Here is a 27,505-nt window from a genome sequence, read left to right as displayed (position 1 = left end):
CCATCTCCAAATTTCCTGGGCCTGTTCCGATACAGTGAGAGACCTGGTACCCCCTTGTTTGGCAAGGTAGAACATTGTTGTGGTATTGTCTTTTCTTACTAGAACGGAGGATCTCTGGATTCTGGGAAGAAAGGCCTGCAGTCCCAGAAACACTGCCTTCAGTTCTAAGAGATTGATGTGTGAACGTGTTTCTTGAAGCAACCATTTCCAGTTAATTTGCAGCTCCTGAAGAAGTACCCCCCCAACCATCCACTGAGGCGTCTGTCATCCTAATAAAATGTAAACCACAACAATTAGACCTAATCTGTTATGGCAACAAATTTTTAATTACTTCATGAGTGGGATTGGAAGAATATTTTCTTCCTCAACAACAACGCTTCACTTTCTTGGGTTTATTGTCCCTACTCATAATCGCCATACATTTTACAGTTAAAGGAACCAACCTATGAGTCACCAGACACTGATAAAATACCCCATACTTTGACAGGTATATATGACACAAGAATGTGTAACAAAGTGAAAAATGTGAAAGATCGAGGTAGCACCTCACGTGCGCACCACCAAAGGGGGCTTGCTGGCTAAATATCACCAGTTATGCCCACGTTTATCATCATAGGTTGCTACCTCGTGAAAAACAAAAACGGTGTCCAGAAAACCAGTGAAACAGGTGAACATATGTGTAGCAATCACACAATTCAACCCCGTGTGATTAAAATTGAGATAAGCCCCACAGTCACCAACAAACCACTTTATTCTGAACTTGTGGGCTTATTAAAAAAACTAAAACAAAAAACGTAATGTTTGCAGACCAAGTAATGTTGGGCCGACATGTTTCACTGCCTGTCAATTGTTGTGGTAATTTCTTCAGGGCACGAGGACTTCATCCACCTTATCTGGACCCTTATTGTGAGCACCCAGTGACTGTTTAAATTAAGGGAGGTTCGTTAAAAGCGAATCCAGCCAGTACAGAATTCTAATTATAATTAATGCATTCAACCTGTATAACTTTATCACCAGGCATTTATATTCTTTGTATTTACCCGGTAGTAGCCAAGGCCCCTCGTACCAACTAAGCCACATCATACAAGAGCTATCAGACCTTAATAGCCCTGTTTCTTAAAAAGACACTTATGTTGTCCTTAGTCTGCAAGGAAAAACACATTTTAGCAACTTCATGTGGGACATTCTCCTCAACATGTATTGACTAAAGGTGAATGCAAACAATTGCAACCCGACAGGATCACTTAATGACCCCATTCAAGTTAGTGCACCACCTTTACACCATGCCCACGTACTACTAACAAAATGTAACCAGACCACAGTAGCCTCATTTATCCACACAGCGAGAAACCGCTTTCATCTTATGTCCAAAGGGCACGGTAAAGGCGGCTTCGGTTTCCATCATTTATATCTCCCAGCATAACTAAGGTTCTTGGGAACACACACGCTCTTTTTCCAATAAGGGCATTCACTGTTTCACCATAGCTCCTTGTTTAAACTGTAACGATCTTACCGCGTCTTGTCATACAGGCGAGCCTTGTCTCATTCCAGCAACACGCCCAGACGCGTTCTCCTCATTTAAAAACCGGCAGCAAAGCCCGGGGAAACGCTGCGTTTACAGATCACGTGATCGGCATTTCGCTAGAGGCGCCATCTTGGAGTGGTACTGCAAGTCATGCCCGACAATTTGGAAAATATCTTAAATACATATTCTGAATCAGCCATATTCTTATGAAGCAAGCATTCAGCATTTTCTCATTCAACATATAAATTGTTTAAGATCGTTCCGTTTAAAAAAATATATATTTTCACCCAGCCTGAGTTTGTATAACACACCATCCAGCTAGAATGGCCAAGACTAAGTACCACAACTCTAGATCTACAGCGAAACACTTCCTAGTCATGCCGTAACAATAATAGTGAGCTGCGCAACTTCTGTTGAGAATATTATGTTCGAAAGACAAGCATCTAAAAGACTATATATTCAAGGAGAATTATTGACATGAATTTCTCAAAAAGACATCAATTGTTGAACAAAGTAGGAAAGCAGAACTACTCTATCTATATCAGAGCCCTGATATATTGGGTCAATTACTGACTCTGTTCAACTCTATACAATCATTTAAGCCCACTTGATCGCTTTTTCGAAAAAAATCCAGCGGGCTTCTCTTTTGGATAATATTTTATCTATATTTGAGATGTCGCCCACCACTTTTTCCAGCACTGTCCATGTCAACGACCTAGCATCATGCTTTTCATTTTTGAAATGTTGTAAAAGCCTAGTTGTGAGTTTCCCTACTCTAATCGTACTAAGATGCTCTTGGATGGGGATCTCAACTTTTCTGGATGTGAGTCCTATATAATGAAGACCGCATCCACAAGTCAACCGGTAAATCACGTTCACTGTATGACAATTAGTAAACTTTGTCAGATGCAAACTTTCCCGTCAGCAAGCTCTACTTGGTTTGTCCTCACCGTAAGGTCACACACCGAACAAGACCCACATGGGTAATGTCCAGCAGGGAGTGTAGATACTTTAGGGTCTGGTTTCGGGCATGAATGTACCAGTTTCTTCTTCAGGTTGTCAGCCCTTCTAAAAGCAAATCTCGGTGGGGGCATCTTAAAGTCCGAAGTCGACAGTATTGCCCAATGTTTACAAATGGCTTGGCGCACTTTACTCGCCAAAGGATCGAAGGTCATGACTACCGGAAGACAATCAGTTTTAGCTCTTACATTTTTCTCCAACAGTGCACTTCGTGGAGTATTCAAAGCCCCTTTTCTGGCATTTTTGACTGTCATTCTGGCATGGCATAACAGCTCTGACTGCTGTAGAAAATCATTTGTGGATGAGCAGTTTCTACGGTACCACAGAAACTGCCCTACAGGCAAGTTATCTCTAGGTGCCCGAGGATGAAAAGAATTATAATGCAACAGTGAATTCCTATCAGTTGCCTTCTGATGTACCGTGGTAACGAGTTTGTCATCACTCGCTGTAATATCCAGGTTCAGGTATACTGCTTTATGGTTGCTGTAAGACCAGGTAAACCTTAGACTGCTATCTAAAGTGTTTAACCAGTTCAAAAATTCAAGCAGCTTTTTCTCAGTGCCTCACCAAATCAATACATAGAACATCATCAATATACCGCTTCCAGAGGCGAATATTCCTCTGGAAGGGGTTTGACGAATGAAAAATGCAGTGTTCCTCAAACTGGCCCACATAGATGTAGGCCAGACTGGGCGCGAAAGTCGCGCCCATAGAAGTCCCCGAGACTTGCAGAAAAAGGTCATTTTTATAGATGAAATAGTTACGAGTTAGGGCAATTTCAATACACTGTAAAACAAAGGATTGTGAAGTATCACAAAACCACTCTTTCTCCCCAAGTGCCTGCGCTGCTGCCACCAGCATAGCATCTTGGGGTATGCAAGTATACAGTGACTCAATATCAATAGTCACAAGCAGCTCCTGCTGAGTATCAAAAAGAGTATCCTCCAACATGTTGAGGAAATCCCTAGTATCCTGAACATACGAGGGTTGCTTGATGACCGACTCTCTTAGAAAGAAATCGGCAAATTGTGAAAGAGGCTCAAGAACCGACTGTACACCCGAAACAATAGGGCGACCAGATGGAGGCTGCTGGGCTTTATGTATTTTCGGCAAAATGTAGAAAGCCGGAGTTCTTGGTTTCGAATTCACAAAGAACTCGGCTTCTTTTGCCGCACCTACAAGCTGCTTGATAATTTCCAGCAATTCATTTACAGGGTCACGGGCCAATGGCCGGTAATTCTCACGCATGCCAAGCAGTCTCATGACTTCATTCTCATAATCAATGGTATTCATGACAACCACCGCGCCACCCTTATCCGCCGATTTTATAGTGATCAAGGGGTTGTCTTGTAGACTCCTAACTGCCAGCCAATCCTCTCTGCTCATGTTGTTAAAAGCTTGATGTTGGACAGTACATTCGAAAGAATTGATTTAATCTAGTATCTTGTTTTCAAACACCACAACCTCAGGGCCTAGACTCGAAGTGGGGGGACAAAACTGTGAGGGCCGATGTAGGTTGGTACAAAAAGGAGAAAGAGGATCCTGTGTTTTATTTGCAAAGAATGTTTTAAGTTTAATTTAAAGGAATCGTGTGTCGGGGTGGGAACAAATTCCAAACCTTTGTTCAATACCGGTAGTTCACTTGAAGTAAGTGTATGGTCAGACAAATTTACAACAATATCGCTGACATCTGATTCCTTCCCCGGCTGCGAGTGATTCGCGGGGAGAAGGTCTGCCATGTCCGATCCTGATTCTGTCGTATTTGTCCTCTGCCTCTTTGACCTCCCCCTCTGTGACCTCTCTGATTTTGTCCTAAAAGAGCGTAATAGCCCTCCCAAATCTTCGTTCGATTGCTCTGGCTGATTAAATCTAACCCTGTTAGTTTTGTCTGCTTGGGCTCCTACATCATCATCTTCATTGGAAGTATTATCAAACGTCCAGTTGCATGGTGTGCATCTAGCTGATCGTCTCCCTCCCCTCACTAGGCCACCCCGTTGTCTTTGTTCAGTTCCTTGTTAATAATAACTATCCTCAACATAAGGAAATGCCCATGAATGAGTAAACCGTTCTAGGTTACGTTTCAGACCTTTTATTTTCTGATTAATCATATAATTTTTATAATCAGAAAGGTCTTCCTGAAACCTTGCCAGCTGCTCCTTTGTATCAGCAAGAGTGGTGTCTCTTTTAATACTCTCCTCCAAATCAACAATTTCCTTAAGAAGGTCTTCACTGAGCCTCTTGGCGGTATTGATAATCAAGATCAGCCATTCCCAGGTACTTTTGTTGGCAATGTAACTCCAATCGACCCAGAACTGACTGTCTTCAAGAACATTTTTGGATTCAATCCGCACCAATAGGCTCGCTGGGGCTGCACCTGCTCTTAAGTATTCTGTCATCAACGCCCCATGCAGGGCTATCCTTTCTTGGTTTTTCTTAAGGGTACTCAATTTCTCCCATTCTTCCCTAGCTGATGTGGAGTTTGCTAATGATGCCTCAGGGAAGAGAGACGGACCTGACAGAATAGCAGCTATCCGGTCATCTGTGAAGGCTAAACAATGTCTGTTCATCCTATAGAGTCTCTAACCTAATTAGCACCCTAATGCAAATATATCGGATGAAGAACAGAGGTTATCAAGAATGCGAATAGTAATTCAATACTGACTGGAACGTGCAAACACTTCTTTAAAAGAAAACTCTCACGGCTGAGCCGCCGTACACAACTATTCCATACAATAAGGAGTTTCAGGGGAAAAAAACAGATTAGGTCGCGCCCCCCCCCCCCCACTCGTAATCATAAACCACAACAATTAGACCTAATCTGTTATGGCAACACATTTTTTTATTATTTCATGAGTGGGATTGGAAGAATATTTTCTTCCTCAAATGGCCATTCTAGCTGGATGGTGTGTTATACAAACTCAGGCTGGGTGAAAATCATTTCTTTTTAAAACGGAACGATCTTAAACGATCTTAAACAATTTATATGTTGAATGAGAAAATGCTGAATACTCGCTTCATAAGAATATGGCTGATTCAGAATATGTATTTAAGATATTTTCCAAAGTGTCGGGCATGACTTGCAGTACCACAATGTATGGAATCATAATAAAATGTACTGGTTGAATGAAAGTCCCGGAGAAATATTGATTTCCTTCTCCCACCATGACAGAGACAGACTGTTTTATCGTCTGAGAGAGGGAGATGACGTCCTCAAATGAACCGTGTATCTGCACCCACTGCATGTACAACTGATCCTGCAGAGGCCTCATGTGCAGCCGACAATTTGGAATCAACAGGATGCATGATGACAGTATCCCCGGTAAGGATTTGAATACTCTCACTGAAGTGAACTCTTTTGATCGTAGAAGGGATGCTAAGCGCATTATCTTGAGATTCTGTTCCGAAGTGGGATACGCCTTCATTAGCCTTGTGTCTAGAAGTGGTTCTAGGAACACACGCTTCTGGTTCGGAACCAAATTTGACTTCTCCACGTTGAGCTGTAATCCCAGAGACTTGAAGAGCCGTTGAAAGGCCTGCGTAGATTTTCTGGCAGAGTGAAATGTCGCCCCTTTTACCAGCCAGTCGTCCAAGTAGGGGTAAACTAGGTGTCCCTGTCGTCTCAGAAAGACCAGTTGGGGGAAGTGCTGGACTTCTGTTCCCCAGCAGGAGGAGAGGAACACCAGTGACCAAGTCAAGTAGAAAAGCTTCCACAGGGAGCCAGTGGCACCTGCTCTCTGCAGTATGTGCCACTTTAGAGACCAGGAGACCTGCTGAAATAGCTCCAGGTGGCTAAGGCTCGCCATCAGGAGCAAAATGAGTCAAGAATCAAAGAAAATGTCTGAACAGGGCTAGAGATATTCAAGGGGAAATATCTGACCTTTGACCTCTCCTACTCAACCGAAGAAGTGCATGTTGGATCCTGGGGGTCAAAACAAGCATCAATAATTAAGGATCTAGGGAGGGGGCATGCATGGGCCGCCCTCTTCAGAGTTAGTCAAGGCCTGGGGCCACCAACCCCCTGGCCAGCACCTGAAGAAATGGAATCTAGGACCCCATACCGGGCCCGAAATGCACAGGAAAAGTTCTAGGAACCCATCCCCAGGATACGATGACCGGCAACTGTAAGCCTGGGACCCAGGACCCCATCCCCAGGCCTTCAACATAAAGAAAGGAAGAGGCAGCATCATCACGTCCCCCTCTACCCTCCCCAGAAATGGTGGGCCCACCTTCGCTTCCTGTGCCTACGTCTGGTGGGAGCAGGGCAGTCAATGCAGCTTCAGCCTCCTGCTCACACAGAGCGTGCAGTGATTACATGGCTGCCGGGTCCCGTGCTGGCAAACAGCAGTGCCAGCCGGGCAAGAGCTGTCTGAGGCAGCTGGAAGTAGTCTTCCAGTAGTGCCCCCAAAACAAAGAGCACTCAGTTGTCAAATGGGCACAAGAAGATAAACAAGAATGGAGAAAAAACTAACCAAAAGTTATGCAGCACCAGGCCACACTGAATGAGGAAGCAGACGGGCCACTAATAAAATAGGATTGCTCCTTAGAGGGAGCGTCCCACAAAGCTCCACCGGGCTTCATTTTGCCCAAAGCTTTCTCGCCTTGTGGTGGACACCCACCTAGGCTTATAACAAAAGTTGTGGGGGGAGGGGGGGGGGAATAGTGGGGGCTGCAGGAGTTGCAGCAGCCCCACCAAAGAAACTTGAAATGGGACCCTAGGTGTCAAGGCTCTGTGCCTGCCTGATTTGTGGCCTAAAGTGGTATAAACATTATGCCGATACATGTTGTTTGAAAATGCTTTATTTAAAAACAGTATTGCTGACAGTGATTTTTGATAAACATTACAATGCTTAATTAACAGCAATGATTGCATGAACTACATGGTTGCTGATTTCAGGGATAGAGAGATGGTTTTTAATATGTGATCCTTGGTCTTTTAATATGGTAACCTTGACAAAGCCATTAGGTACACTTTATTTGAAGTGACGCCCTCTTTAAATATAATGTGCCATCTGGTATGAGAGGGGGGGGATACTGTGATTTTTGGGAGCCATCACCAGTTAGGGGTCAAATGTGATTTCAAAGTGTCACCAAGGGGATTTTCATCAACCTTATGTATATAGTTGCAAATTATTACGTAGTATTGAGTAGCGTGTGTAATAAATGTACTTTTCCTTTTCCAATAAAAAAGCACAGACTGGACAATCATTTATTGAGTGTTATTGTTACGTGCCAGCGAATGGTAAATATTAGCCCACACAACCTTCCCTGAATAGGCCTTGGACTGTTCCACTTCACTACCCTGACTGAGTCAAGCGCTACGACGGGGTGCTAGGTTCCCAGTGAGGGGAAGATTGTGAACCTATTTTTACTGCAGGCCTCATATCCTGCACAACTAATAGCCTGGTTTCCTTACTATGCTGCTGTCTCCTAATCAGAAGACTCCAAGGAAAGCACAGAGTTCCAATCCAGATCTGGCTTTTATACTGTGCCACACACAAGAACTAGAAACACACCCAAGAGCTGGAGCCAGAGAGAGCTTAACATGCAAGCAGACCATTTCAATTGAGCCACAACCAAGGTCTACATGGAGAGTGGAATGATAACAAATATGGTGCCAAGCAAACTGCTTGTGCATTGCAGGGCATGACAGGATTTCCCTCAGGCAGCCAGCACTGGTTCTAGTAATGCTGTGTTTAACAACAGAAAAGGTAAAGAGCCATCAAAAACAGCTGTTGGATTTACTGTAGAATGGTTAGACTTCGTCTCTATAAATGGCAAAGACAACTCAAACGCTGCTTTAACTACAACAGACATGAAGCAACAAATGTCCTAAGAAAGAGGTCCTAACGGGGAGGGGATACTCTCTTCTGTAGATGTATCCAAGCCATTACCAATTTGAAGATCCAAGAAAACCTTGCACATGGGAGATAAGTTGGGAGGAGGTTGTCCACCTCCAAGTCATTTTCCTTAATGCATATAAAATTCTGGTTAGGCATGTCAAGTCCAGATCTCTAGAAAGTAGGTAGTAAAACACGCACTACTAGGTGAACAAAGTAGCTAGGTTGTCGCGTGCCTCAGAGGTATCGCTCTCTGGTCGGTGAGTGTGACAAATATCATAAAAGGGTAGCATCTCCTGAGTTAGGAGACGTCCCCCTGAGCACTGCCGAAAGACAGCGTAGCGGGATATGTCAAATCTGTTATAATTTACACAGGAATGTAAACTGGAGTACTCATGTGGGTTTGTAAAGCTTTTATTCGTGAGACGATATTCAACTTTTCATATCGAAACTCGAAGGTACCAGCTTAAATGCATCTGTCACAAATTTCAATAATTTCTCTGAAGTCCAGAAGTCTTCCATGTGTGCAAACCTCTAGGATTTGAGAAGAGGTTCAGCAAAAGGAAGCTTTTACCTTACCTCTAGCCACGCAAACAATTTCCACAGACTTTGAGGGCTCAAACAGCCAATGTCAGAATCGCCATTCATGGAAGCAGCACAAGGACCAGAGCTTGCGGAGATGCACAGCCAGGTGGTGTCTTGGTCAGATACGCTGGAATTGTGAAGCATGCAGGAAAGTGGTCCACCCTTGAGAATCATGAGCGCCCCAAAGGAATGAGGAGGCAGTCTTGAAGATATCCCTCATGGGTTGTCGAAAGGCTTTGATCTGAGACAAGTCAGCCAATGGAGCTAGAAAATCCAGTTTAAGTTAAAGGACAGGTGTCCGCTTCAAAGAAAACGAGGAAAAGACTGGTGTCGCTGCAGACTTCCTGGATGGTCCATGGTGAGGGACTGTCATCAGGGAAGTTAAGGATTTCTACTTTTCTGTGGCACTCCTCATGTTTCTTGTGAGAGAACCTATTAGAGAATCGCTCCACATGAAGAAGGTGAGAGGGACTATTTCACGTTGTCCTTTCTGGCCTGAGGCAAAAATAGTTTGTCTTTCTCCTCCCTGAAGGCTTTCTGATGCATGAAGGTTCACGGGTAACAAGCAGAAAAGTCGTGGCCAGGCCCCATACCTCAGACATGACATGCAGATGTTGTGGGGGTTGTCAGAGTTTGAACCCAGAAACTTTTCAATGTGACATCCATGAGTAAATACGGTTTGTTACATGGTGCGCTTGTGCAACATTACTGTGTAATAAACTCACAAATCTGTCTTGGGTCCAGTCAGGCTAATTTGTAAAACCTTAGGTCAATCCTGGGTCGCTCTGACTTCAAGCAGTCTGGATTTAGCAAAGAAACTAGTGCAAAGCATTCAGTAGTACCAAAACAATTGAACAAGAAAGAAATGCGACACAAAGGAACCCAACACCAATTTATAAAAATAAATCTTTTTATGAATTTTTAGAAACCAAAACAAACAAAATCCACCAGTTGGTTCTGGAGGTATGAATTTATAAGTAATTTGTAAATCACTGCTTCAAAATGCAAACAAGCATTGGCAACTGAAGTGGTTAGCAGTTACTTTGAAATATTTTGAAAAGATTTTACAAAGTTGTGTTTGGCTACTCCACCCTACTTTGGGTGACCAACTTTGGCAGGAAGCAAGTCAAGGGGGGCAGTAAGTCTTAGCAGGACTGTTACCTTGCAGCCAAAGTAGTTGCCAGTTCAGTTCCAGGTTCTATAGGCAACTCACCATAGACATCAATGAAGTGGTCCTGATGCAAGGGCTGGAGGATGCTGATCCAGTCTACAGGGGTCTTCCAGGGACAAACCCTCGATCCACAAATATGGGGGGGTGACTTTGGCCACAGGGGTCGATGTTCCTTGAAGTTCAGCCAAAAACCAGCTACCTCGAGGTCAGGAACTGTACATAGCCACCAGAAAACTTAGACAACAGAGTGGAAACTTTCTAAGGTTGCCTTTTACTTTAAAGGTACATTAAATTCAACTTGGGCATCAAGTTGGGTTTAATGGACCAATTTTTTTGATAGCTTGGAACTACCAACTTCAATAGTGCCATTCTGGAGTAATCACAGCTGAGTTATCAGCGTGTAACCCAATACTTGTAAATGAGGCTACTAGCTTTTTCACAGTAAAAATGACAGTTTGTGGTTTTTACTGTTAGACCATGTGAAAAGACATGTACTACCTTTTAACAGACAGCACCCTGCCTTTGGAATTCTCGTGCCTACCTTAGGAGTGACTAATACATCTTAAAAATATAGATTAAAAAGGAAGTTCTGGACTCTTTAATACGTTTTAATGGCAAAGTCAAGTTAGAATTTTAAAACTGATCGACCAGTTTGCAGCTTTGTCACACTCATGGTAGCACAATAAGAGTCGCAGTCGATGAGGGACGCTTTAAACTACATGCCCTGGGCAGCTCTGGTGCTATATACTAGGGATTTATAAGTAAGTTCTCACTCTTCATCAAGATGGCCGCCTAGCTGGAGCTCGCCAAAGATGCTCCGGGGCTTGGGATCACTATCTGGTGACTATTCCTGGATATCCCCCATCAATCCAGCTATTTGGCATCCCCACATTGGGTAACTCGGCTGTAATGCAACGAACAGTCTTACACCCTGCAAAGTAGAGTATCTGAGAAGAAATCTACCTGAAGACCTTGCTCTGACAACGATGCCCCCCGATGTCTGCCTTTCTTACTTTAGGCTGATGCAGAGTCCTTGAGTTGTTTCTGGCCTGTTGTTCCGATCCGTCCAGCGGTGCTGCGTTGTCCCACAGTACAGTTGGCGCCAAGTGCCTGGGCGTGCTGCTTTGAGAGCCCTGCTACGACCGACGGAGATATTGCTTGCTACCGTCCTGGGTGTTAAGACACGTGCGGTCGACGGAGATATTGCCTGCTACATCCCGGGGCGTGCTCCGGGAACCCGGCTGCTGATGGTGAGACTGCCTGTGTAACTGCAACGAGACTGAGGTTGCGGTTCTCGGAGGCACTACGATCCATTTCACCCGTGGCATGTAGCGCTGCAAAGGACCCTGATGAAGGGATAAGTCCAGCAAAATCACTCTGAGGCAACATCGTGAGCGGGCCCGAGCAGGAGGAAGACGCCAACGAACGGGCTTTTCCCTTTCTGCCCGGGACGAGCGAAGACAGTGCGGCCCCCCTTGGAGAGGCAGCGCTGCGGAGGCTTTTGACGAGGGAACATTTCCAGCGGATTCACACCGGTGCAACATCTTGAACCAGCCATAGAAGAAGAAGGCTGCCATCTATCGGCTTTTCCCTCCACGCCCGCGAGGAGCGATGAGAGTGCTGCCCTCATGGGAGTGGTCATTGGCTTGGTTCTGGGCCTTTGCAACACAGTAGGATCGCGATTGAGCTTTGGCCTGAGTGATTACTGAACGTCTTGCCACAGCCTCACTATCAACGTTGAGGTTTCTCCCACCGGTTGTGTCATGAAGCGACGGGACGCTCTTGGCGCCGATGCCGGACTCTATCATGGCGTCTGTTCTGTAATTGAAATGAGACACATTAGATCAGGTAACAGCGGGGCTGGTGGTGGGTGCAGGGATAGGTAAAAGGGGCGCTTGGAGGAGTGATGAGCAGAGCATTCAAGTTGATGGTGGCTTTTGGGGAGCACCAGAGGAGGGTCCCCTATGCATCGGCTTGCCTGACCTCAACATGGCCGCCGCACCCGGGGTTTTTGGAATGAACGTTGTCACACGGATTCTTAAAAAGAATCCATTGTGTCTGGTTGTTTTTTCTTCTTTGTTTTGTAAATGATGTTGGGCATCTGCATGCCTGACCTCAACATGGCCGCCGCACCTGGTGTGTGAATCGAACACTGTCACACTGAAACCTTTTGAGTACCGGTTCTATCCCCAATGCCGCGATGCTTTCCTGCCCGGTTTAAGGAGGTGAGAGCGGGGCTTGGAAGTTTCTGGAGTTACATCACATGGCAACCCAGGCTCTGTTTGTTCACATAGAGGGACGCCCATTTCGCTTGTGTCTATCTTTATAGTTGATCTCGGGCAGCCATTTTGTCCTCTGTTCACTGAGTTTTTGGTGGGATGCCCCCCTCCCTGGCCCTTTACTATGCCGTGCATAGAAATAGAAAAGGACTGGCTCAAATCCCTCTGCATTTTGGTGGCCATCTTGGAGTGGGCATGATGTCATTATCCCACACACCTGGACTGGGCATAAAAAGAGAAAAGTGTTGGCTACACCTTCTGCTTGTGGTGGCCATCTTGGAATGAGTTGTTGTCATTATCCCACACACCGGAGTAATGATTTCTCAACTTAACACCATCCATGCCCTACGGATATGACTTCACCATCGGACTATTGACAGACTCTCAAAATGGAGTTAAGTCCTGATCCCTCAGGATCCAACGCTTTCATCATCAACTACCCACCCAACCTATCAAAAAATGCCGCCAAAAATCACAAGCACCACATACTCAGGGCTAGGCCCGAAACCTTAATCTCGGACGTCTATTTTGCACTAACAAAGGTAGTAGAGTTAATGACCTTATTTTCTACACCAGGAAAAGAGTATGTGGGCGAAAAGTCCTCTACTCTATGCTCCGAATAACAAGTACCAGGAACACACTGCATGGTCTCAAACTTACTACAGAGTCCACGCTCAACGTCAATGCCTCCATCACCCTCTATAACAATGGGATCATCCTAATCCAAGCCTCCAATGTCAATCTAATTAAGCAAGCCATTATCTTCCCTTTACTTAAAAGAGGGATTTCGGCGAAACCTAATGACACCCACTCTCACCCTTCCATCACTCAGGTCATCACTAGTCCTCCCCCCACCACTTGGGGGAGGCCTTCACTCTCTCTAAATCGCTCTTCGCCTTTAGATAATCACCGAGCGACAGTGTCCCCTGCTGAAGTGCCCCTCGATTGACCCCCCCCCCCCCATTCCCCTTCCCTCTCCCCACGCCTCCTACTATGTTGTTGAAGGGGGCAATCGCCCGCCACCGACCATGATCGGTCAAACCCACTCTTTCCTGTCTGGACCTTATCCGACTCCCAGCTCAATGGTCATATCACCCTCGCTAATGCTCCCACCTTGATAATCAAGGGTCAAGGAACTCCACTAGTCCCATTTGATCAACTCCCTCCCCAGGAACCACTCTCCATTACCTTGGATCCCAAGGGCTTACGCCGAGGCCCCCTTTCTCCACTCGCTTTCCCAACACACCCTTCACTCCATTCAGACTTGGTTACGCGCTTGGATGATAGAACTCTCCAGCTGCACCTCCTCACTGCTGAATTACATGACCTGAAAGCCCTCTCAAATGATCTTTTCCCCGCGATCAGCTCCTTCCTCACCTCTGTGAGCCTACCCAGAGCCTCACCTAGTGAGTGAACGCATGGGCCAGTTCATAGCCCCCCCCCCCCCCCATCTTGCAAACCATTCCCTTAGCTAACGCGCCCTCCGGCCCCAAAGGATTTGAGACCTACCTGGCGCCCAATGATCTCAATGACCGTCAAAACTCTTACTCTACTAGGTCCAATTCCAACATAATCCCGCCAAACCAAATACAAACCATCCATTCTAACCCGTAAAGAGAACATCCCCACAATCTTAGAATCATCAATAAAGACAACCTCAAGAGCGTGAACATCACCCAGTCTTCTTCCCACACTAATCCACCATGACTTAAATGTGTACTCCTCAATTGCAGGTCAGCCAGTAAACACCACCGGTTATTTCCTTCTTATCAGGACGTTACCATCGAGGCTTATTTGTTGCCCTGTACGAATGTTTATATCAGAAACATCGCTATAACTATACGGACTTATTATCGTACCTACTTGGGATCAGTGCTACATTGTTTCCATTATTCCCGCCTCGAAAGTTTTGCCCGGCCATTCTTCGATCTCCGCACAAGACCAAAAGTTGGAAGATATCTAAAGAATCTACCTATATCCAATGCGTAATCCCGACGACTCGTAGCTTGACATCTTCTTGTTTGGCGCCGCCCCACATTAGTTACCATCTTATCGCGTGCCAGTTCTCAGAGTGATCGTATGCATCCAACACCGATCTTGTTTGTTGATGACTACCTCTCTGGTTCACAATACGACCTAGCCTTGGCCCCACGGAGCACAGAATTTTATAAAACTCATGCCCTGAAGAAGGTGGCACCCACATCATTGGGTGATTGCACCGAAACACGCGTAGGTGTGTCCTACTGTTTTGTTTGGTTGATTGATACACATACCTACATTGTATACCAACCAATTGTTGAGAGGATCTCTGTTCGAATATTTTTATGGGTAGTAGACGAATGTGTAGTACAATTGCTGATTATGAATGGTTTGAATGTGATGTAGTGTTAATATGAATGTGAGATTATATTCAACATACCCCCTTGTGATTTCTCTGTGGGGTCCAGCTCCGATATTGTAAATATTCATTGAATTATTGTATTCTGTGGTGTTTGTATATCTTATTTTTTTCAATATACACCTACTAAACTATCAATAAACATTGTAAATGTTGATCATATATTTGGTGTCCTCCTCCCCCCTTCTTTCCTATGGTCCAGCCTGAGTGACCTCGAGGGTTAATTATTATAAAGATTCAGTCTGTTTATCATCCAGTGAGGTTGAGCAAACTCTTGTTCGTTTGAGTAAACACCACTCTGACATCTTCGACCTCATCCAACACAATGATTTAGACATTATCATCCTCACTGAAACTTGGCTAAATTCCACCTCCACTCCTATTCTAAACCTACTAGTACCTCCTACTCACAACATAATTAGGCTAGACAGAGCTCGGAAGCTGGGGGGTGGCCTAGCGTGTATTTATCAGAACACACTCGATTTCTCACTTGGAGTCCTCTTCACCCTTCTCCTGTGAATACCTTTGTCTCAATATCTCAAGTAAAACCTGCCGATTTGCAAACTTCATACTTTTTATCCCCCCCACCCGGGGACAATCTCCCCTTCATCGAACAAATAATGGAAGTCATCTCTGACAATGTCGACTCGGCCGTGTACCAAATCTTCCTGGGTGATTTCAATCTTCACTGGACAAACCCCAATGACCACGCGGTAACTTAACTTAAAGCATTTTTAAATGATCACAAACTGTTTCAGCACTATGACCAACCAACTCCTCTCATTAAAGGAGAAAAGCTAGACCTCATTATCTTGAAAGGGCAGGCCATCACATTGGATACCATTAACCCTTGCAATTGGTCCGACCACCACTGCATCCTCTTTTAGATTAACAGGAAGATTTCTTTGAGGAAGGCTCAACCAACGAAATCAAAGATCTGGAAAAGGGACCTCAGATCAATAAACTCAGCTGAACTAGCAGCCCACTGTAAATCTGCCCTCTCCTCCCAAACTGACTTGATTGAGGTTCAGTTACTCATCAACTCCTCCAACTCGACCATCTCCAAAATCATGGACAACATTGCACCGCTCCAACAAAAAAATGTTTCAACAAAAATATACAAACCATGGTACAACGACAATTTAAACTCGGAGCGCCGCAACTTTAGGGCAGCTGAACTTTCCTGGAGATTCATAACCTCCCTGGAACAACTAAAACTCCTCAGAGATGTTAGAAGCTTCTAAGCAAACAAATCAAGAGCGCTAAGGCAGACTACTTCAGACACCAACTTGATCAAACTGCAAACCGCCCCAAGAAACTTTTTGAGTTGGTAAAACAGCAATTATTGGTAGGTCCAAACCACTCTGACTCCGAAGGCAGCCCACCTTCGTGCGATGCTCTTGCTGCCTTCTTCACCGAGACGTCAAGACTCATCACCATTGAACTCGCCTCTAAGAAGGCTCTACTGCCATTCCCCGGGTCCACATCACCCCTTGACCTCTCAGAAAAGTGTAAACCTATCAGCCTTAACACTAAGAACAATGCCTCATGGGGCAGCTTTACCCCATTTAGTGAAAAAGACATCAACAAGAATCTTCAGAACATCAATCCATCTAACCACTTCAGTGACCCGCTGCCACCGACCATCTTCAAAGAAATCAAGACTGCACTCTTTCCCACCTGGACAAGGATTGTAAATGCCTCTCTATCATAAGGCATGATCCCAGACTGCCTAAAAGCAGCTCAGGTGTTACCTATACTAAAAAGAAACTAACGCAAATAAAACTGACCTCAATAATTTCCGCCCTATCTCCAACATCCCCACACTAGCTAAACGACTTGAAAAATGCGTACAATCCCAACTCTGTGCTCACATAGAGAATTTCCAACTCCTAGACCAACATCAATCCAGGTTTCGGAAGGGGCACAGTACTGAATCGGCTCTCACGCACGTTATGGATGACATTTTAAAAATGCTGGACCAAAATGAGTCCTGCCTCGTAATCCTCCTTGACCTTTCATCTGCATTCGACACGGTTAATCACGACAACCTCCTATCCATTTTGAAGAACAGAATGGGTTTCTCGGGTTGGATGTTGCAATGGTTCTCATCCTTCCTTCACCACAGATCGCAAAGAATCAAGGCAAACCACTCCCTCTCCCAGCCCTCTCTAGTACTCATGGGTGTCCCCCAAGGGTCCGCCCTATCTCGTATCCTATTCAACCTTTTCTTGGAACCACTAGCTAATTCTCTAACCTCCACAAACACTCTTTCATATGTACGCTGACGACACACAACTTTATTTGAAAATCTCATCCCCGGACAACATCATTTCACACACCACCACCATAAATTCTATGCAAAATTGGTTAACTGAGAACCATCTACTGCTCAACACCTCCAAAACGGAATTCCTTTTCATCTCCCCCTCCCCGAACCACATCCCCATGCTAGACCTTTGGCTGAAGCATCTTACTGACTTCACTGAATCACCTTTGACAAGCACCTGAATATGAAAAATCATATCAGTAATGTGTGTAAGAGAGCTAACCACTTGATGAGGACGCTTGGAAATATCAAGCCATTCCTTCCTCAAAAGGACTTCAAACAGGTGGTACAAGCATTGGTCCTGCCGAGGCTAGACTACGGCAGCGCTACGCTCTGTGGCCTTCCCAAATGCACCCTGGCTCCACTAAGGCCATCACTGAACACTGGGACTAGACTGATCACAGGTACCAAACAAAATGAGCACATATCCCCAATCCTTAAATCTCTCAAATGGTTGCCCTACGAAGCTCGAATTCAGTTAAAGATTGCCGTTCTGGCCCACAAAGCCCTGCACTTCAAAACCCCCATGTACCTAGCGCAAATGCTTGAACTATCCTGTGGTGGGAGAGCCTCACGAAGCGCTATCACTCTCCTTCTGAAACCACCCATCCTTGGGCAAAAGAGAACTTGTCTCCGAGCCTTCTCCGGCGCTGCCCCAAGGATATGGAACTCTTCCACCAGAGTACGCATAATCTCATCAACAACTGCTTTCAAACTGGAAGCCAAAAAATTCCTGAGTAACACATTTTTACCTTAACTGGGTTAGGATCATTTGTTTGAAATCATTGATCCTACAACCATTGTACCTTCAGGTACCATCATGTGATGTTGCTCCTCTGTACCGTATTATGTGCCCCCCTTCGTAAGCTGCTATCTTCCCGTTTATTGTATCACTCTTCTGGATTCATTTGTCTGGGAATCATGCCATTATTCCTGTTGTGTATTCCTACTTGATGTCGATATTGGATCTATCCTCATTATGTGCCCACCCCCCGTAGCCTGCTTTATACCGTTTTTTTTGTTCTACTCTCCTTGATTCATCTGTCTGGGAATTATGCTATTATTCTTGTGGTGTATTCTTACTTGATGTCGTTATTAGATTTATGTCCTGCCTTCCATCCTTTGTAAACCCCTCTGATATCCTTCGGGATCTTGTTCGCGCTATATAAAACTTTATAAATAAAATAAATAAATAAGTTAACTTAAGCCAATCAAACATACACTTTTAAGCATCAGAGCATTGGCAATGAGGTCTGGTTAGCTGGCCTCAGTGCACTCTCAGCTATTACACCAGGACTAATAGTTAAAAAGTGGGGGTGAACTTGCCAAAATCCAATTCTTCACAACATCGGACATAATCTGCTGTTGAATCATAATTGGTAATGTTGAGGTATCTGGTAAACACTTAAGAACGTCTCATAACCCACATCAATTAGGCTTGGAAAAACAGAAAGACATCAGCACAGTCAAGGGGTGCGGTTTATAGGTAAGTGTCTGAATGTACTTTGCAGACTTGGTGGAGTTCTCCCACCACCTTACCAATATCCAAGAATCTTACTTTGCAAAAGTAAATAAGTTAACTATTACTATTAAGGTGTGATTCCCATATATGTTTTTAAATGTTACATAAGGAAGATCTCTTTTAGTTGCAATGGGTGGTATACTGGGATAATATGAGATTTAATAAACACAAATTCATACACTTACCTGGAATGCTTCCTCTGCAATCTGATTTTGTAATATCGTCACAGTTTCATCGTTCTTTAGCTTTTGAGTTTCCATTTCCTATGAAAATATAAACTTAAATTAAATATCGGCAACATTAAAGTAAAACTATTCTTAAAGTTAAACAAGATATTGACCTTCAGAAAGAAACTTACTAAAGGATACGTTTTACTCACAAATTTCTCATATTTTGAAAACAGCTTATTGGCATGTAGGACAAACACAAAGAGGTTTGTTTGCATAGATACCTATATTCATCAAAGTGGCCCCATGACGTCATCATCATGCAGATGGTACCAGAAGCCCCTATCTAAATAAATGTATTGAGCTGTCTGTCATTTTGTCTCAATTTCAACTCAATTTTTCACACCCCACAGAGGGCAAGGAATGGAGAAACTGAGCAAAGTCATTTGCAGCATGAGAATTCAAGAGGGGAGATGGAATGGCGATGAGTAACAAATTGGTTACTTACTGGCAGGAGTAGTTTTGCAGCTTGAAGAATTTTCTGGATTCACATGCTGTGTATTATTCCACCATCTTGTGGTTGGGTCCGGAACTTTCCTTTTGCAGTCTTTTCTCCCTCTCTTTTTTGTTTCTTGTTGGGTGTCGTCTTTTGCCACCATTTAGTGCCTTGTCCAAAATTCTCCAGACATCAGAAGCCTTCCCAGAAGCCCTCCCAGAAGCCCCTGTGCGAGGTCGCCATCTTCAGATTCTTTTTCCCAGTGATTTGCTTACTCACATTACTTAACCTTTGCTTACCTTTATCTTTTGGTTTTGTTCTTTGCCTTACTTTTATTCCTATAAACGGTTTCACCTCATTTCCTTGGAGACGGGTGGGTCGCATGTGAATCCAGATAATTCTTTAAGCTGCAAAACGAAACCTACCAGAAGTAGTCATTTAGTTTTGCAGAATGAATCTTTCTGGATTCACATCCTGTTCATTGACTTTGTAGCAGACGCTTTGTTTACTGTGGTGGCTGTGTTTGAAATGGGGTTGGACTTGCAAACAATTACTTCAGTACTCTTTGAACCACTTGTGATTCTCTATTCACTTGGAAGTCTACGCATTAGTGTTTTGTGAATGTGAGGGCTGCTGAACAGGTGGCTGCCAGACATATGTCGCTTGACTGGGCGGGAAGATTAGGGTTGCTCCTTTCTACCTTGCTGAGTGTGCTCTGGGCTTAGTTTCCAGTTGTACGCCAATCTTCTTGTGACACATTTGCACTGTCAGGGCTATCCACCTTGAGATACTGCCCTTAACTGGCACTCGCTTGTTTTGTCTGCAAAGGATACAAATAACTGTTTTGTTCTCTCTAGATAGTGCACTATTATTCTATGTGAGTCCAACATATGCAGGGCTCTTTCAACCAGAGTCTTTAGTTCCTGGAAGAGACTTGGTATTTGGATAGCTTGGTTTATGTGAAACTGTGATATGAACTTCGGTAGGAAGTGGGGGGCTTGTTCTTATGACTACTCTAACCTTGTGTATTTGCAGGTATGGTCCTAGGTGGTAAGTGCTTTCAGCTCATTTATCCTTCATAATGAGGTCATGGCAATTAGGAAAGCTGTTTCAGTGGGGCAAATGTTAATGTTGTCCTGTGCTGCGATTCAAAGGGGTCTTTCATCAGTTGCGTTAACATAACGTTTAGGTTCCATATGGGTGCTGGTGTGCACCTTGGTGGGTATTTCTCTTGGCACCTCCTAGGAACCGTTTAACCACCAGTGTAGTGAAGAAGCTATGGTCCCTGTGTCCAGTAGGTTTATTGTCCAGTAGGTGAGTAAGGTATCAGATGACTGTGGTGTCTTGTGTCCTGTTTTTCAAAAGGCCAGATTTTCCTAACCCCTCTGTGCACCTCTCCCATTTGGCCCGGTAACACCTCGTAGCTGGTCTTCTCGCTCCCCTTAGGACTTCTGTTACTCTCTCCGGAAGGCCCAAGTGTCCTCAGGAGCTATGCTGCCAAGCTCAAGGTGTTGGGTTCTGGGTAGAGAAGTTTCCCATCTTGCATGGATAGTAGGTTGTGTGACACTGAAGGTCTCTTTGTGTTGTTCTGTGCCATCTCTATCAGCTCGGAAAACCACGTTTGTCTTGCCCATTGTGGGGCGTTACCGATTAGCATCACCAGCGACTGTTTGCAGTTGCTGATCAGTAGTGATAATAGCAAGATTGGGAAAGTGTAGGCAAATTGTCCTTACTAGTCCATCTGCAGTGCATTCCCCAGAGGCTTGCGGTGCAGGTGCCTGGAGGCAAAGCTTCAGTAATTTGCATTCTGTGGTGTTGCGAACAGGTTCACTTCTGGTGTACCCCATCTCTGGAACAACCTTTTCATCACGGTCTGATTCAGATCCCACTCATATCAGATGGTTGCTTACCTGCAGAAAGTATCTGCTTCCATTTGTCCACCTCTATGCAATATTGATCCTGGATGATATTTGAGGATCCATTTTTCAAATATGACCTCTCACTAATGAGTACCACTGAGTTGGGTAACAATAAACATCTGTTATTCAGTGCCAAAATGCCTACGGGTGAACATGCGCTTTACAAATACACATGTTATGTTGTGCTACATCTGGAGGAAGGTCCCTATTCTTCCCCCAACAGGTGTTGTGTGGAGGGAGCTCTGCTTTTGCGAATCACTTGTTTGCGGGACCCGGTCCTCTGGATAGTTGTTCCCTGCCTTTCACTTGGTCGTGAAAGGCTTTGTGGTGCCTGATAAAGCCAATGTTTTGTTGTCCTCTCTTGCTGGCTTGCCTGTTGTAAGGGTTGGTGCGGAGTTGTGGGCTGAAAGTTCCCTCTTCCTGTCAGTTTTCTTGAGGAGGCAGTTTTCCACCTCTGGTGGCCTCTAAACTATAAAGCCCCCATGGACTTTGCCATCTTATTATCCTTTTTCAGCTGCTGCAGTGTATCGTTCACCACACTGCCAAAGCGTTGCTCCCCGGTGAATGTTGCATTGATGAGGTTTTCCTGGACTTAATTTTTAAAGTCTGACACTCGCAGCCAGACGTGCCACCTCAATGTTGCTCCCGACACCAGCTGTCTGCACACTGTCTACGGTGTCTAGTATGGATTATAAGCATGTATTAACTACGTTCCTCCCCTCTTTCACAAGGTAGCTTATGGTACTGCTCTAACAGGTGCTTTAGCAATTCTCACACTTCTTCCTAGTGCTGGTGAGCGTACATATTAAGCAGGGCATTGAAGCTTGCAATGTGCAGGGGGTGGCCCTGATAAAGCTGGCACATTGGCTCTTTTCCTTGCAGTGGCCACAATGATGGGGTATGCTATAACGTTGCCTTGAATATAAGCTGGGTCCTTTGAAGAGTGCTTGTATTTTTTCCCGCTCTGGGTATTACTGATTTACAGGTCGCAAGTTCCTTGAAAGCCTCTCTCCATTGCATTGCTTTCTGAGGGGAGAAGGGTTTTGAGTAGAAAGTGTGTTTGAGATATTTCTTCCTCTAGCTAGACTCTACATTGGCCTGCTGCTCTCTTCACAACCGTGTTGCATGGGAAGGTCATATAGAGACGACAGCCTTGACAAATACGAGTCTACTCCCTCTACTGGTGAGTTGGCTTTGCGATCTTGCCACTGATCCTCTTCGGGTTCGTAAAATAGGCTCGGAGATTCTGGGTCCACTTTTTAGTAGAACAGGTGTTTTTCTTGGGGTCTGGCGTTAGTGGCAGTTTAAAGTCCACCGCCTCCTTCTCCTCCTGGTTCTTTTTTCCACCCAAGGTTTCGATGGAATATGGAATTTCCAGAGGGCAGGGCAAAATACTTCTAAAGGAGATTGCTACCATCTCAGCCTCAAGCCCTATATATTTCCGTTCGATCTCAAGCGCTCGCTCCATGGTGTCTAGTCTGCTTGCTGGCCTTTTTTGGGCATTGGTGTTTCGGCTGTCAGTATTTTGCCCTGTACTTTCGGCCTCTCTCGTCCTTTCAGACGAATGATCCCCTCTGGTGTCCTTGGTGTGGGACCAGAGGGGCTCTTTCAACAATTTCAACTTGCTTTAACTCGATGGGTGTTTAAGTGCTGAGGTGGGGGGGGGGGGGGGGGGTTGAGCTGAAGGTCTCGGCTCACTTGGCCCTTGTTTTTTCTGCATTACCTGTCCATGATTCTCCTTGTGTTTCTAGTGTTCTCGGTCGGTGACCTCTCCCTTGATGATGATGTTCTCTTCCTCGCTCAAGAGACCGAGGTCTCTTACCAATGAACTGTCCTTCTGCGCTTGCATGGAGTGGTGTGCCTGTTAATGGTGATCACACACAGGGGCTTCTGGGGTTGGCATCTGACGTCAGGAGAGGGATGGATAAAGCACCAAATGATGGCACCAGTCAACGCTGAACAGCAGCTTCTATTTATATCAACTGAACTTTTTCTACTCCATTTAATTTATATAGAGGTACTCGTCAAGAATGTCATTTATCCCCCCTTTTATTTCTTATTGACTTTGAACTTCTCTCATGCTGTCTTTAGTTCAATCAGCAATATACTGGAATTTTTTTAGAAAATACTGTGTTAAAAGTTTCTGCTTATACGGATGATGTTCTGTTATATGTAAATGACCCTATTACTTCCCTGCTTATTATTCTTAATATTAATCACCATGTATGCTGATAATTCTGGCTATGCTTTATGCATCAAATATTTTTTTCTATTAAATATTTTTTACAATTCCACGATAATCGCAAATACAAACATTCTGAGGTCGCCATCAACACTAACTCCATTAAAACTACAACTGAAATAAACTGCTGAATACAGCAAAAGATAAATTAGATAAATGGTCAGCCCTCCATCTAAATCGGTGGGAACGTAAAGAAGTGATTAAAATGATTATTACCCCCACAAATTCTTTTCAATTTATCCATGTTATCATTTTATATGCCTTCTATTTTCTTTAGAAAAGGTTATAAATTAATTATTAAGTTTATCTGGAACAATAAATCTGCACGCATTAGCAATAAAACTCTACAAATTCCCAAAAAAGAGGGGGTATTGGCTTACCTGATTTTAAGAAACATCATATGTCTTTTCTTATTGCACAAAGCTAATTATGGTTTCAAAATACTGATCCTTTCAATTCTCCCAAATAGCTTTTATTAGAAAAAAAAAAATCTTACTGCCATTTTCTCTACCTGCATTTTTGACAATGGCCAACACCACGCTTAGCAAAATCTCACCCATTCTTGCCACCTCTAAATTTGCCCTCCTATCTTTTGATAAAAAAATTGCTATTAATATATTATATTGTCTAAAAAAAGTTTCACTTTGGTTCAACCCCAACTTTAAACTAAATAAACATGGATTAATGCTAGTATTTTTTATATTAATGATATCTGTCAAGGAAATATGTGTTATTCATTTGATGAGCTAAGCACCACCTTCCCCAATCTGACTTTCCTAAATATGAATTATTATGTAATACCATCCTCAATAGCTACTTTAATTGGCTATCTTCTGCTAAAATATCTTATATGGAGTTTTGTCTCAGCCTTTTTAGCCGGACACATAGGTACTAAATTGTATGAAATTGCTGAATACATAAAACTGTAAGAATAGTAATACTACTTCAGGAAATTTACAACATATACTGAATGATTGTCCGATTGATTTAAAATTTTGGACTGATGTCTGGATTATTATTATTCAGGATATATAATTTCCTGTACTAATCTACAAATCTATGCTTTTAAAACTCTATTATCTCCTGCTGATAAAAAGCTTTTTGGCTTCCTTATCTTTACTGCTGTTAAATAAAATTGCTTCAAATTGGAAGGATGCAAAACTAACATCAATGAATGCTTGGTGGGAATTGACTAGTTTCCTTGAACGTGGACATTCCTCAATAGTAGGTACTCATAACGACTGTACTATACTCATATCTAGCATGTGCCAAACTCTTATTACCACCGCAGCTCATTATAAGATATATACTGCTTTATCTTATATTGCTTATAGTAGCCCTTCTTTGTTTTCATGTTAGAATGGACTGTTCAAAAACGCTGATGCAAGTTATTGTTCACATATTTCTACAGTCATTTCTTCCGTTTTAATTTCTTACCCCAACGGTAATATTTTTTTACAAGGCATTGACACTGCATTCTATTTAAAATCAATCAATATTTTTGAACTGTAGCAAGAACGTCACCTGAGGTAAATAACTAATTCTAATGGATACCATCTTTGTACTGATTTCTTATCTTCCGAAAAACTACCACATCAGTAGAAACATGCAAGGACAAATATGCTAGAAAGCTGTTACGTTACAAAACAATCTTTGGCCGGATCGCTTGACAAAAACATCTTTGTTGAGACAGGAACATATAGGAATGGTGTGCATGAGAGCCATGAGGCAACTTGGACAAATGCCGCCAAAGTGCACCAGAATCTGCAGTATTCTCTGCTGCAGTATTATTATATTCACGTCTGAGGTTTAGTTTAGTAAATCTGGGAGGCATAAGCCCATTTTGATCTGGGTGCACCAAGTGACTTTACCCCGCAGTTTGTTCGCTAAAGCTTTGGTTACTATTTTGTGTCTACATTAAGGGGGGATATTGGAAGGTATGCTTGACATCTTTCTCTTGGTTTCCCTTCTTTGTAAATAAGAACAATTATTGCAGTTCTCAAATCTCTGGAGAGTTATCCTGTGTGGTTGGGGTTCTTTATGTCTCTGATAAAGTTCCTTTCTGTTTCCCTAATGCTGAGCCACAATAATAGCTTCCCCGCCTGACTTCCTGACTCGTATATCCATATCTGTTTGGCATGGCTTAACCACTCCCTAAAATAATTTCAGGGAGATGCTGCTGCTGCTAAACAGGGGTAAGCTTCCGCATTGTAATGTGGTTAATTTAAGTCAGGCTGGGGGTAATTTGTGTTGCACGCAGTGTAAATGAACTGGGCTGGTAGAACAAAAGGGTTGAAAGGCAAGACAGTTGGATCCTCAGCCCCATGGCTACCGGCAGAAAGCAGTTCTAGTTTGAAATACACACTGATAAATTCACGCTCCCTTATTAAGTGCACATTTGAGCTTTTCAGTTTTTTTTTTTAAAACACCCACTCCAGATATAACATTCCTAACAGAGACTTGGGTGGATGACACTTCTAACCCAAACCTAGGTGACGATTTACCCGCAGGGTTTGCTATTATTGGGATTGACAAAGCAGGCAAGCGAGGGGGCCTAGCAGAGGTCTATAGCGTCCACATTGAAGTTATAGGCGAACCTATTTTAATAAATGGTTATGAAGCTATGGTATTTAGCTGTAAATTACCCAATAAATCCTTATTTTATGGATTGCTGATCTACAGGCCACCTTGACCCAAAGCATGCTTCTTAGAAGGGTTACGAGATATTCTGTAACCCTGCATGCAATATTCTAATGTTACTATTTTAAGTGATTTTAACTTTCATCTAGAGAATAGCATTAACAAGAACTCAGAACAACTCAGATATTTTATATGGTTTTAATCTTTTTTAGCAGGTAAATTTGATTACACATACAGCAGGTCATACCTTGGACGGTATTTTTTCAAACAGATCTGACCTAAAAGTTGATGGGAGCTTGCCTATAACCTGGTCTGACCACAGTGCCGTCATGTTTAGCTTAGAATCTGCTTCAGCTACTAACATTGTGAATAGCGGTGTGAAATATGAAAAAAAGTTCAGGCTTGGAATAAAATTAAAATTAACAAAACATACCTGGCTGATAAGTTAGACAGATCCTAAAGTTTCTGAGCTAACAGAATAAAACAACTGGACCTGGCTAAGGACCGCTATTACTAAGCTAGTGTTGGTCAAATCTGTGAAAAATCAGAGACAGAACTTCTGCCCCCTGGTTCTCACCACAGCTCAAGGAACTAAAACAAAAATATAGAAGACAGTAGAAAGTATGAAGGAAACATTATCTGTGAGAAGAAAATTTAGATATAATGATATTCGAGATTATAAAAAGATGAATGTTTTTGAGAAAACAAAATATTTCTTGGAAAAGATTGAGTCAGCAAAGAACTCCACTAGAGAGCTGTTTAAGACAGTTCAGATTCTTTCCAGTACTTCAACAAATAGTAATATATTCTCCGCTCAAATTTTCTGCGATCAATTAGCAGACATTTTCAAAAACAAAGTAGAGGAAATCCATGGTAAATTAAGCACCATTATTAGTCTCTCAGTTACCATCTCAGAATCGCTCGGTACAGCGCGGGTCAAAACTACTTTCCATAGCTTTCCGCCACTTACAGAGGAAAGTGTAGCAAAACATATAAGCCAAACTAAATCAGTGGTCCCTTTGGACCCCTGACCCCAAAAATGAGATAGTAGGAGCAGCCACCCCTCCCCTCACTACACTATTGAACACCATTTTGGACTACGAACTCTTTCCTAAGGAGTCAGTCCAATTTAGAGGTGACTAAAGGATAGACAATGGTCTAGTGGGACGCCACAGGAACCAAATGTAACATTCTTCTCAGGGACTTCAGCATAGCAAAGCAGCCAGCAGAGACAGCTTTGACTTATGGATCAAAAGACAGAGCTCAGTCGAATTTTAAGGCCAAATTTCTGGCGCAGAAAGAGGGGAAGGGAGAAGCACCCCCCAGCCCCTTCCCCACCCCCAGCTCAGATGGCCACCAGCTGAGTCAGGGATCA

The 27,505-nt window shown here is 43.6% G+C and overlaps 1 protein-coding gene across 3 annotated transcripts in view; it reads right to left on the bottom strand.

Moving 5' to 3' along the window:
• CCDC18 (coiled-coil domain containing 18) overlaps positions 1–27,505 on the bottom strand; it is a 1,105,805-nt gene that overhangs the window by 629,668 nt on the left and 448,632 nt on the right. For all 3 annotated transcript variants that reach the window (XM_085602201.1, XM_085602202.1, XM_085602203.1), the window contains one exon: positions 18,852–18,929. In XM_085602201.1, the coding sequence (XP_085458327.1) occupies positions 18,852–18,929 (78 nt within the window). The remainder of the gene's footprint in view (positions 1–18,851; positions 18,930–27,505) is intronic.

The sequence above is a fragment of the Triturus cristatus genome, chromosome 4_2, assembly GCF_964204655.1.
Source record: "Triturus cristatus chromosome 4_2, aTriCri1.1, whole genome shotgun sequence".
Taxonomy (NCBI): domain Eukaryota; kingdom Metazoa; phylum Chordata; class Amphibia; order Caudata; family Salamandridae; genus Triturus; species Triturus cristatus.
The sequence above is the reverse complement of the archived record's forward strand: the minus strand, read 5'-3'. Positions and strand labels throughout refer to the sequence as shown.